This window comes from Pyxicephalus adspersus, chromosome 4 (genome assembly GCF_032062135.1).
Source record: "Pyxicephalus adspersus chromosome 4, UCB_Pads_2.0, whole genome shotgun sequence".
Lineage (NCBI taxonomy): Eukaryota > Metazoa > Chordata > Amphibia > Anura > Pyxicephalidae > Pyxicephalus > Pyxicephalus adspersus.
In genome coordinates, this window is record NC_092861.1 from 30,925,174 (window position 1) to 30,938,028 (window position 12,855).

Here is a 12,855-nt window from a genome sequence, read left to right on the forward strand (position 1 = left end):
TTATGGTTCCTAGGCAACCAGTGAAGGAATCCGGAAGTATCCAGTGCAATTTCCGGATCCCTCCCCATGACGTTTGATTGGTGTACTTTGATTCCGCCTTCTCTCTTCACCGTGAAGGCTCAGTAAAGTTCACTCTTACACCCACCCAGTATTATCCAACCCTATGTGATTCTCGCCTCGCCCCTGACGTCACCACGCCCCGCCTTTCAGAACGTCACTCACTACTCCGCCCACTGTACACGTCACTGGCCCTTGACTGTGCCTGCTAGGTGCCGCCCGGTGTCTCCCGGTGTGAAGCCCCCGCCCGGTGCTCCACCATGGCGGCCAGCGCCAAGCGGAAGCAGGAGGAAAAGCACCTGAAGCTGCTGCGGGAAATGACGAGCCTCCCTCACAACCGCAAGTGCTTCGACTGCGACCAGCGCGGCCCGACCTACGCCAATATGACGACCGGCTCGTTTGTGTGCACGTCGTGCTCTGGCATCCTGTGAGTAGCTGCCTGGTCAGTGACAGGCCGAGCTGAGGCCTCCACATACGGCCTGTCATCCTACAGATCCCGGCTGAGGGGGGCTCGGTGCTGGGGGGGCTGCAGGCAGTGATTGGGTTACATAGGAATGTCATTATTAATGTCAGTGCCGGTGTCCCCAATACAGAGCATAATGGGGACACCTCCATTCATCCTAGGCTGCTCATGGTACACATGGCTGAGGAATGTCATGGAATTTCTATCATTTCCTGCCAGCACAGACCTGAGCCTAGCTTTCTATCCTCTACTGGGGTATTCAGGTCTCCTGCCCTGGCCGGGCGTTACATTGTCTTTATTACCCCCCTGTCATGATGGGTACCCCTATCTCATCAACATGGGGGGCCTCTATTTCCACATGTCGGTGTCTATAGAACTCCATACACAGCTGAGCCATTCCTGATATTTGTCTGTGTATTGGCCTTAACAGCTTCAATTCATGCTGGGGTAATATCGTACAAATCTGCTGAGAAATGGCAATTTATTTCCCGGATCAGTATGGTGCCCCCATTCCTTCTGTGCTTCAAATCCCCCCATAGTTCTTGGCCTACTTATCTTTCTGACCTGATAGGAAAACCCGCCCCTAGCCGCTCTCCCTGCTCCTCCAATGACCTAATAATGACTTCCTCACTCATAACCTCATCACATGCACGGCTCCAAGACTTTTCTAGAGCTGCCCCAACTCTCTGAAATAGTCTTCCTTGACCTATTCAGCTTGCTCCTACTTTAAAAGAGCCCCCAAAACCCATATTTTCTAACTTGCCCATCTCCTAAACCCTCACATTTTCCTCTATAGTGTTTTATACATTGCTGTACATGGATAAGGCATATCTTGGGATTGGCTATCTCTAATCATTATGGGATCCCCCATTCATTTTGGGGGTTCTTTCCCTATATTGAGGTATATATGGTTCTTCATATATAGCTGAGGAACGTTATTTTATGTCCTAGTATTTCTGTCAATGCACACCTCATATATAGGTCTGATCAGTATAGAGTCTTTTTTTTTCTCTATAGTGTCCATATTGCTCCATTTACTGCTTTATATACAAAGCTGAGCCATGTATTAGCAATCGCCGATTATTATAAGATCCCCTATTCATACCGGGGTTTTTACCTATATTGGGGTTATTAATACCTGTAGAAGTTTATATATGGCTGCACATGGTTTTGGAATGTCATGTTCTTTCTTGGATTATTGCCTGTCAGACCTGATCTATATGGGGGGTTCTCTATTTACATTTTTTTTGTCTCTATATCGGGTTTTCATGGTCTAAATTAAGACTGCACATGACTGAGGAATGTCATTTTTTTATATGTTTACCTGGTCTCCTGTCATTGTGCCACACTGATCATACTGGGGTCCCTCATTCATAGTGGGGTCCTTTCCCTATATTGAGGTATCAGTGTCTCTAGTAATAAATATAATATATATATATATATCTATCTGCACAGGGCTGAGAAATGTCTTGCTATTCCTCGGTTTCCTGCCGGTCAGTGGTTGTGCCCTGATCATGAATGGATACTGTTATTTCTGCACACTAAGCCGGCTGGGGATCATTGCATACATAATGTTTTAATGAGACTTGTACACCTTACTGGGAGGGTTAATGGGTATTCTTCAACTCGAGGAATTGCAGTTTTCCCGGGTCTGTCGAGTTAATTGAATTGGGTGATTGTCAATCTATAAATGAGATAATAGTTGCATTGCTGAGAGGGAATGTCACCTGTGCATGCTGCACTGATTAGAAACTTGAAATATTCAATGTACAACACTGCATAATATGTTGGTGCTATAAAAATCCTGGTAAATATTAATAATCTCCATTCATATCTATTTTTAAATTTAGAGAACAGCAAATAGAACACCTTTAGGGGGCTACACATTTCTGTCAGGTCACTGCATTGAAGTTCTTGCTGGTTGGCTGTCACTTTGTCATCTGATTATTGAATTGCTGTGAATGACATCCTGAGCTTAGTAATTGTTTTAGGCACAGTGATTAAAAAAAAAGTTATTTGCTGCGGTGTCCTGCCTTATACTAAATGTCTATCAGCAACTTGGCAGGTGTTATGGAAATGTTTGACAGTAGGTCATTGGTAATGTTGGAAAGAAGTAAGAGCTTCTGTACTGGATGGGGATTTGAATTTTTTGTTAGCCCTCATTTGATCTACAGCACAGTTAAACATAACCAGATCTTGTGTTGTCCTAAAAGTGATCAACCAACCAAAAGGCCCTGGGAAAATAATTTTATTATTAAACAGTATTTATATAGCACCGACATATAATAGACCCCTGTACAATAAATAGAGGTTGAAAATGATACAATAAAACAAGAAAATCCAATATTATTAATAATAATCTGTACTTGTCGTTGTCAATATATTGACACCTGTTGTCCTAACTAGACAGAGGCTGTCCCCTAATCTGACTATAAATGCCTCCGACATTTCTTCTGTTTGTGTATATGGTGAACAGTTTCCATTATGTCAGCTGTCATTGCTTCTCATTATTTCATGATTTGGTTGAACAGTGGAAATCCTCTCCTAGTGAACCATACAGCGTTGCCGATTGTTATTTCTTTCCAAGGTTGAAAACCATCTTGTATTTCTATTTCGTATTGGACTTTAATGTAGCAGTTCTCATTCATATTTAAGTATTTAGTTTGTTGTCCCACAATTTGGCTTCTTACCGGTATTATCCAAGTAATACTCACTGACTTCTAGTAACATTTGTTTTTTGGTAAAACTAGCTTCTCACATGCTCCAGGGTTGCGTGGCTCCCTTGCGCACACGTATGGCAACACTGATTCAAAAAGAATCGACGTCTGCACGTGTGACAGAGATAATAGTATATAGCTCAGTGCAGCCCCTATTCGCAACCTCATTGCCAGTGTGAATTCAGCCTAACAGTAATATCTGATCTGTTGTGGTTTACTTACTGTAGGTACTTTTACTTTCTTTAGGGTCTTAACCCTTATAATCTGCCTTCTGTTGCCCTGGCATCTTTTGTAAAGGTGATCCAGTGACTGCCATGTCTTGATATTGCAATATCAACACTGATATTACAAGGCTCCCCATACTTTGTATTCCCTGTTCTTCCCCCCTGTCAATGTCATCTCTGTGTCTCTCTCCAGTGCAAGCAGAACATGGCTGGTGGAAAGGTCCAGCAAGATGCTTACTGAAAACTCGTTCGTTCGTTGAGGTGCAGCTTCTAATGCAGATTATATAATAAATTTATATGATGCAGTATTAAAGAACAAAATTAGTTGCTGGGTGGTGTAATCAATGTACTACTATGTTATATTTTGCTAGTAGAGTTTATGCACCTCATATCGGTTATGTGAATGGTAGCTAGGCACCTAGTGATCCTAGGCACAGGGCTTTATTCTAAACATTTGTGCTAAACGAAGCAAGCTTGTATCCATTAATTGATAGCTTGGTGATTTCTGGCATTAGATAGTGTGTTTATGTGGAACCATGTTGTATGTTGGACATTTACTCTTTGCATATTCATTAACCCTCAAGTCCTAATCTGAAAGCCCGTATTTATCAATATTTCGCAGCTGTATGTTCCCATTTATGGAAGGGCTTATCAAGGTTACACAGAACAGAGGTTAGGTTTTCCAGCTGAGCTGATCAACTGCAAAACTAATTGGTTGGCGATTTTTATAATCTATATTATAGTATATTTTATATACTGGTCACGTGTTATTATGTGCATGTGTTCAGTTAAACAAAACGAGGCATGTATAGTGGAAGAAATATAGCAAACATCAAGGTGTAATAATAAAGGCTCCCTCTCTTCTGCTCTCATTTTTGGAATGTCCATCTTTCATGTCCCCCACACATTGATCAATGCATAGATAAATATTTCATTGGAATTGTTGACGTGTGCTGCAGTAACTTCTTCTGGAGACATTTGGGAGCTTAGCTTAATATTAATGATAAACAGGATTTATATAGCGTCAATGTATTATGCAGCGCTGTACATTCAGTGGGGTTGCAAATGACAGACAAATACAGACAGTGACACAGGAGGAGGAGAGGACCCTGCCCTGGAGAGCTTACAATCTACAAAGGAGTTGATACATTACAAAAAATAAATAGCCATTTATTATGCCTCATAGAAAAACCTTATGAATTTACAAAACTTGATTTTTAGGTCACCTGAAGATAAGATTTTTACAGGAAAATTTTGCCCTTACCTATTGATAAATATTACCAGTTTGATGGCAGTTTGCATGTTAGTTGTTTATGCCGATGATTTCCTTCTAAACTGTGGTTGTTCCATGTCCCTAGGGCAAAGTTAAACCTTTCACAACACTCACTTGTGTTTGCTAGGAACCAGTCGCTTACAACCAGCCCAGCTTCATGCAGAATGTTTATACAATACACTTTGAGAAATACAAAATGCAGTCTGTTGGTGCTTGACTGGAGAAGCTCATTACCATCCCGTCCCAGACTACACTGACTTTGGCATTGGAATTGTCCGCTGTGTCTTTTGTGCTTCTCCTTTCCCATGAACTGGTCACTTGTTCCATTTCTCTCCGTATTCACGTCATACTATTCGATAGAAGAACCCGAGTGCTAATTAGCTATTGAGGTGGCTTTAATCCTTCACAACATGTTGTGATGTGTGATGATTTGGCAGCCATTCCTCACATTTGTGTTCTTCAGCCAATGTTTCTTCACAATACACCATCACTCTGAATTGGTGTTTGTTTCTGGGTTGCAGGCTTGCAGCTTTGAATTTCAGCGCTCGGTTTTGTTAAATTTGTCTGCATGTTCCAGCTTCTGGGGAAAGCAATGTAAATGCCACAGATCAAATCTTCATGCTGATGATTAGAAATACTGATGGACAAGTTGTTCCTGGCAAGCAGATTACTGGCAGTTTTTGGTGCTATATATTTTTGTCTGCTGTTCAAATGATAAGTCATGTTTTATGTAATAAAGATCTGCTGTTTTCTTCTCATACTTGTATCAAATTGTATCCTACTCCAAGAACAAAATTTTAATATTTTGCAGCTTGATTTTTTTTTGTATTGCCCTATTTTTATGTGCTGATACCTCCAGTGACACATTTTCTGCTTTAGGGTATCGGCGTACTGTATCTTGGAGGAGCAGCATTATAACCCAAACCCTCCAACATTCTCTTTATAACATGGGATGAGAATGGCGTTGTTTTTGGTAGCTCATCAGGAATTTAAGCAGGGGTGTTAACAGTGTTTGACAGTTCCCCAGCATGATCGGGTAGGTTAGACAGAATATTGAAGAAGGGAAATTGGCTGTCCTGTTCTGCAATATCGACATTCCTGCTCATGAATTTTTTAAAGTGGGACTTTAGTTCCGTATCTTCCAGTCCAGGTATTTTTCCCTGACCTTTTGTTCTGTTGTCTCCAAGCAGAACATTGTATTGTAGATGGAACAATTTGAATGTGCAGATGTCAACAGGATGTAGTAGGTGTATTGGATGGGGGTCACACATGATGGTTGAACATTGGGTCAGTCGATGGTAATCTTGCACATCTGAAACCTCTGAGAGCCAAATGGGATTTCACATAAATGACAAAAGGTTAAGTTTTTTGAAGCACTAGTTTAGAACGATATAGGTTTCACTATTACTTTGCTTCATCACCAACACCTGGGCCATGATTCATAGCTGATGAAGCCCCACAGAGTTAAGGAATCAAAGGGAGCTCTGTGATTGGAAGAAAACCAGAAGTGACAGGTCATGTGATGGGTGCTGCTTCTGCTTTGTTTTATTCTGTCTGACTCATTCAATTATTAGTGCCGTTTTCAGACTCCCAAAGCTGGCAAAGTGTTGGACTTATCTGTAAAACACATCTCTGTGCTTTATAATTTATCCAGCACTATAATTGTGGTTCAGCTATCCCTACTGCTTTGTAGTTCTGGCTTTAAGTAATAAAGCATGTCGCACAATTACTATTTGAAACCCTTTATAATATATTTTGCTCTCTTTGGTTGTCACAGCTGAAAATTAAAAACAGTCATCATTTTACTTTAGTAATCTGTGAATAAGGAATTAATTTACCTTTCCCTTGTGAAATGCACAAGGACAATTATTATTATTATATATTAGCGCCAACATATTACGCAGCGCTGTACATTAAATAGGGATTGCAAATGACAGACTAATACAGACAGTGATACAGGAGGAGAGGACCCTGCCCCGAACAGCTTACAGTCTAGTAGGTGGGGGAATTTACACACAATAGGATGGGGGAGATATGTAGTGGTGGGAAGTAGCGATGGTTTCAAAAGACAGAAGAAGATGTGTAGGCAAGTTTGAAAAAAATGGTGTTTTGAGTGCTCTTTTAAATGAGCAGAAAGTAGGAGCAAGCCGAATAGGACGAGGAAGACCATTCCAGAGAGTTGGGGCAGCTCTAGAGAGGTTATGAGTGAGGACGTCATTACATTTTGCAGCTCTTCACGTCGTCCATAGTCATGTCACTAACTGTCCTTTAAAGGGGACTCCCAATCCATGGGATGTGGAAGGAAACCCAAGTGCCCAGAGTAAACCCATTTAAACGAGAGGAGAACATGGTAGTATTTACTTGAATTCACTCTTTTAGTTTATTAAAAAATTTGACTACTGATTACTGGAAAACTAGATTGAAATTAGACAGGTGTAGATGCTCTGTAGATGATACTGACTTGGGGTGTCTTAAGTAGTACTTATCATGGTCCTCGATTTCCGGGAGACTTCAGTGCAGTTTTAGTGCCCCCCCATATCTAGGCAAGTCATGATGAAAGGATCCTTCTTCCGCTATCTGGTCACTGACCTGGGACATGTATGTTTATATTAGTTCTTCCAGCACTTCGCAGGCCGCATGCTTGTTCCAGGTCACTGGTCCTCTGAAGAGTAACACATGTTAAAGAATGATGGCCTGTGACTTCAGAAGCAACTCAACAGTTCTGTATAAGATCTCCATGATTCTGATTCTGATTGTGCAGTCCTTTATGTGAAAAGGAACTTTTATTTTTATTTTTATTTTTTTTTACATTTGGGCACATGTAGAAGGATTGGCAGACTTATATTGTTTCTATCTTGTCCTGGCAGAAAAGACCTGAACTCAGATTCCATAATTGAAAAGCTTCCTTGTCTGATTTCATATGTAAACCTGGTCTATAGGTACATACACAGCAACTGCTCGTTTGTCCAAAGCCAGGCTGAGACCTGTATCTGAGAGTCTGCTCTATAGGCTTTGTACATGTTTGTGTTTATAACATTTCTCTTTTTATTTAGTCTGCTAGGCTACATTGTGTTAGCACAATCAAAACCATTTTCCACATTGGACTCCATGAATCTTTAAACAAAGTGAAAGAACAGGTTATCTTTGGAACATGCTAGATTGTTCTGTGCAGTATTTCCTTCTCTTGATGAACCAGTTTTCAGCGAACAGGTTGTGGTGTGTTTTACTTTCATGAAAATGTCAACATGTTCCACATTTCTTGTGTATTTAAAAACCCTGTTAATGTTTACCTTTTACAAAGTCACATTGTTATAACAGCGGGCAGAATTTGTAATTGGGCCCGGATTTGAGTTTACCCGTTTTAGCCAATTTCTTTTTTTAATCTTGTTGCAGCCCATGCAATTGTTGGTTAGTAAGCTTGTTTAAAGTGGACCTGTCAATACCTTTACATGCCTAAATTTATACATTTCTACATGCTACATTATACAGCAAAAATCAGTCTTCAGCAATGAAATCCATTCAGCAACTTTGCCTGGTTTAAGATGATGCTCTTCGTCTTCTGCAGACATTTAAGTTTCCCAGTAATCGGACTGCAACGTTTTACCGTTCAGAAAGTCGGGAGCTGAGGAGTTAGTAGCCGTGACAGATTTGTGAATACAGCCAGGAACTCTGTAGGCATCAGGATTTACATCTTGAGGTAGACTCTGAACCTGATTCCTGAATAAAAATGGCCCCATTGAAATCATAGGATTGTCAGAGAGAGTCCTATAATCCTTTGTAAATGGTAATACCTAGATGTGTCACAATGGCTTGGCATGCTGCATTCACTATAAAAAAAAAAAAAAAAAAAAAAAAGATCGCCACAGTGATCAAGATTAAATAGGATAAAATAAGCAAGAATTTTTTTTATTGCATATTTATTTTTTCATTTGACGTGCAGGGAGTTCAGTTCATTGAGCCCTTGCAGCACATAGAGATGTGCCAGCTCTTCCTCCTCCTGGGTTTTCAATAGCAAATATTCTCACTCCAGTTTGGGAAAGCTGGGAATAGTCACAAAGCTTGTTTTAGAGTGGCAATTGTTTGTAGTTAACATTGGTGGTTAAAATAGATTTCAATCAAAGCCAAATATCAGTTAGGAAGCTGAATTAACTGCAGCAACTATGTTTTTTTTTTGTCAGTTGCTACAGTAATGAAATTGGCTGCAGCTTTCCAAATCAAAAGCAGATCTGCAGGATTATGTGACCTGACTTTACAGGAAAATATGTGAATGTTTTTAGTGCAAATATTGAATAAAATCTTTCTTTCTGAGGTCTTGACTGCTCATGTATTGCCAAGTTAAAGTTGCCCATAGACATTGACCATTCAGCTGTGCAATCATGGAAAATCCCCCAACTAAATGATCTAACAAAAAAAAAAAAAATGTGAATATGAATGCTATCATTGTAGTATGAAGATGCTTGAAAGATTAGCTTAAGATTAAACCAATAAAAATAAAAAAAAAACTTTGCAGTGAACTGAGCAGGGCCTATAAACCTAAAATATTTTAATTGAGCAGTTTATTTAGCAAATGTTCTCTGTAGGCACCTATAGTTTCAGATTGAAAGATTGACACATTTTTTTGCACGCTCCTTCCCACCCAGTGCTGTGAGGCTGACAGGAATTCCAGCAATTCAAGTGGTTTCCTGCATTAAACGTATTTTTTGTACATTTCTGTGCTTTCTATATTCCTGAGGGATATAAAGAAGCAGCTGGACAGAATGTACATTTCACCTCTGTTTTGTACCGCAGGGTACACGTACAATGATGCTACTCATTCAGGAAAGGAGCTGCATCACCTCTTAGCCAACATCCCTATAGATCATTCTGTTCATTGGCATTCATTTTTGGAATGTCCACTATAAATGTTTGCTTTAAAATCCACGGGCATGACATAGTACAGAAGGGGGACTACACCCAAAAACATCTTGCTTATTTTTTCAAGAGAGAAGCTGACTTATGTAAGGCATTGAAATGAGAAAAATGTTCAAAGTACATTACATCTATTTTATTATGGCCTATTATTAAGATGAAGCTTATTATCTGAGGCCAACGTTATTCTATTCCTGGTACTACTCGTACAGGTTCACAAAATGGTCTGTCTATAAACACAAAGACATTTTTTCCCTGATATGTGACCTACCTATAATCTTGTGCAGAACAAGGGATGCCAATGTGCAGGGATATTTTATTCTGCTATGTCCCTGATAATAAGTAAAGACGTTGAGGAACAAAACAGTGGTTGCAGATTTTTGTTTTCTGCTGACATATAAGGCCAATGGTCTATAATGGCTATGCATGCCTGCAAAAAAAAAACAAAAAAAAAAAAACTTTTACCTATTACCAAAGCATCAGAGCAGGCATTGTTTTGTTTTCTACACTTTGTAATCATTAAAGACTTTCCTGTACTTTAGAGGTCCATATATATATATATATATATATATATAGCATGACTTTTTTTAATCATTCATAACAAATTAAATCTGATTTGGCTTTGTGTCTGTGCCTCGGGCCTCTATTTACACATGCTTAAAGAAAACCATTTATGTATTTTTGTTAGCCATCCAAAGTCTTACTTTTTCTGAACATGTCTCCCATCCTAATTCCTTTGAAGCTTTGTAAAGATTCCAGGAACATACCAACCTTATACTGGTGGTTGGAACCTTCATACTGACCCATGTGCCCTATTTTTGGTCCTGGTGCTTTGCCACTTGAACACCAAACACTGAATGGTTTAAGGCTAGGGGTAGTTTAGGGTCATATGTTCCCTATATGCCCAAGCCCTATTGCTTTGACTTCAATGTAAAATAATTTGTTAGGACTTTGTAGTGTCTGGCAGGGAAGCATGAATTTATAAACCATATGAGTAGGGCTACCTATTTTTTCTCAGGTCATACAACCTATTAATTTGTATTTCAGCAATTGGCCTATGTTTGCACTTTCCCTGTTCTAAGGCCTGCATCTAAAGCACATCATTTGTTTTCAGTCACTTTTACGTATACTTACCAGAAACCCCCCACCCAGGGGGATCAATGTAAAAAGAATGTAGCGTGAACTGTGCAGCACCTACATATCTGTACAGAAAGAAGCACATTTGTATATTTCCTGTAAAAGTGTCAAAAAGTTAAAAATACTTTACTAGGTTATGTAAAACACAGAAAATCACTCTTAATTTATGCAAATGAAGAGCATGGGTTTTTTTTTAAACATGCAGAAGTGACTTGTCTCTGTGGACACGTGCTTTAACTTGGCTGGGTCTTGTTATGAAGCAAACAGTAGTGTTATAAAAATTCTTCTTTGTCCTAGCTCCAATACACATGAAAAAATATATTTAAATAAACTTTCTATTCCAACAATAATAAATGCAAAGCTTCTCCTGTCACATTGTTAGTATTTTTCATTTGCAATAAACTAAATATACAGTGCTGTGTATTATGTTGCCGGTTTATAAATAAAGTTTAATCGTTAAGTGATTTTTGCCTAGTGATGTCTGCTGAAGGCAGGAAGAAACATTACCATAGTCTCCTATCATTGTGGAAAAGGTGAAAAGTAGCAGAAGATGCATGTTGCAGCACAGCCAAGAACTGCATAGACACCAAGATTTATCGTGTCATCTCTGAGCTAGTATCTTATTTCGGGAATGGAGGTAGATGCTAAACCTAGATAATTTTTGACCAAAGATGATTTCATTGCTCTGGAATTGAGGTCGTTTTCAGGAGTGCTGTGACCCCTGAGAGCTAATAAATACCTGTACATGTTCTATTAGCATGCATTTTATTTAACATGGGAAAATATATCCAATTCTATGTCCACATCAGTGACAAGTTTTTGGTAGTGTGGTTGTTCTTATGAAGTGACTGGAAATCAATCGCTAATATTGGCAATAATTACTCAACAATTGGCTTATCTTATGATTCGAAGTATATGGTAGTATGTAGTAGCAATTGACTTCTAATGGTTGCAAAATGCTGCAAATATACAATATACCTAAAATGTATAAATTACTAAATCTGTTTTAGATTAATTGAGGAGCATTTCCATTCATCAGCCCATGACAGACAATGTCCTGAACATAGAAGTGATGGCTTGCATGTACTGTCGTTATGGGTTGTGAGCCAAAATTCCCTGCAGTGTATTGCCTATTGCAAACCATTCTTATTAAATCAGCCTAATAGTTGTCTTTGTGTTGTTTGCTGCCTGCATGAAATGCCTTTGGTTTGACTTTGATTTCTCATCTCTCTGTGTCTTAGCTGGTGATGGATTCACCTGGAGCAGACAGATTTATGTGTGATGCTTCTGGCCGTTCTCTTCAGCTTGCATTTCTCTGCTTGTGCTCATCATTCCATGCAAAGCTCAGGGGAATTTTCTTATATTGAGCTAGATTTCCATTTCACCTGGGAGCAGGCATACCTGTTCTGACACAAGATCATGATGCTCCTAATAAGTGACAAAAAAATCTTTTGCCACATTCCGGTAATGTGGATGTCCTACATTCACATCCGTCTATATGCGTTTACTCTATTTATGGCTGCATTGCCTGACCCAGTACCCAGGACACGTCTTTGCTGTGCGTGTTAAATGGACTCTTGTAGTCCATTCTGAATTCATAAGCAATAGATACAGACGCATATCATGGTCTCACCAGAATTGAAAATGACTCAACAAGCACAGCAAGATAAAGGCAGTAAAGTTACATTTGAAATTATATTAGCATATTAAAGTATGTGTGAAATTTAGAAGATTAGGTTTACATACATTTTAAGTTAATTTAACTCTTTAGCATCTCCAAAAACCTGAACATATCTTTTCTGCTCTGTCAGCGCTTGCTCAGTTGATAAAGGGAAGTTCTTTTGCAACTTCCCAGCTGAATGTTAAGATGTTGATTTTACAAAAGGAAAACAAGAGTTAATCCAGCTATGACCTCTGGGGTGTTGCTGTAGTAGTGTGAAAGTAACAAAAAAAAGTATGCCGAAGATTTTGTCAATTTGAGAGAGCAGCAGGGAACATGATTTACGAGGAATTGCATGGACATCAATTAATAGAATTGCATCCCAAAAATGTTTTTTTTTTTTTTTTCCCCCTAGC

General features: G+C 39.2%; 1 protein-coding gene across 8 annotated transcripts in view; it reads left to right on the forward strand.

Moving 5' to 3' along the window:
• Window positions 1-213: 213 nt before the first annotated feature.
• The window catches only part of AGFG1 (ArfGAP with FG repeats 1), a 47,238-nt gene continuing 34,596 nt past the window's right edge, over window positions 214-12,855 (forward strand). For 3 of the 8 annotated variants that reach the window (XM_072407708.1, XM_072407710.1, XM_072407714.1), the window contains exon 1: window positions 215-484. In XM_072407708.1, coding sequence (XP_072263809.1) covers window positions 318-484 — 167 coding nt within the window. In that variant the 5' untranslated portion in view covers window positions 215-317. Of the gene's footprint in view, window positions 485-12,855 lie in introns of all 8 variants that reach the window. The other 5 variants (XM_072407707.1, XM_072407712.1, XM_072407709.1 and 2 more) reach the window with 4 other exon arrangements.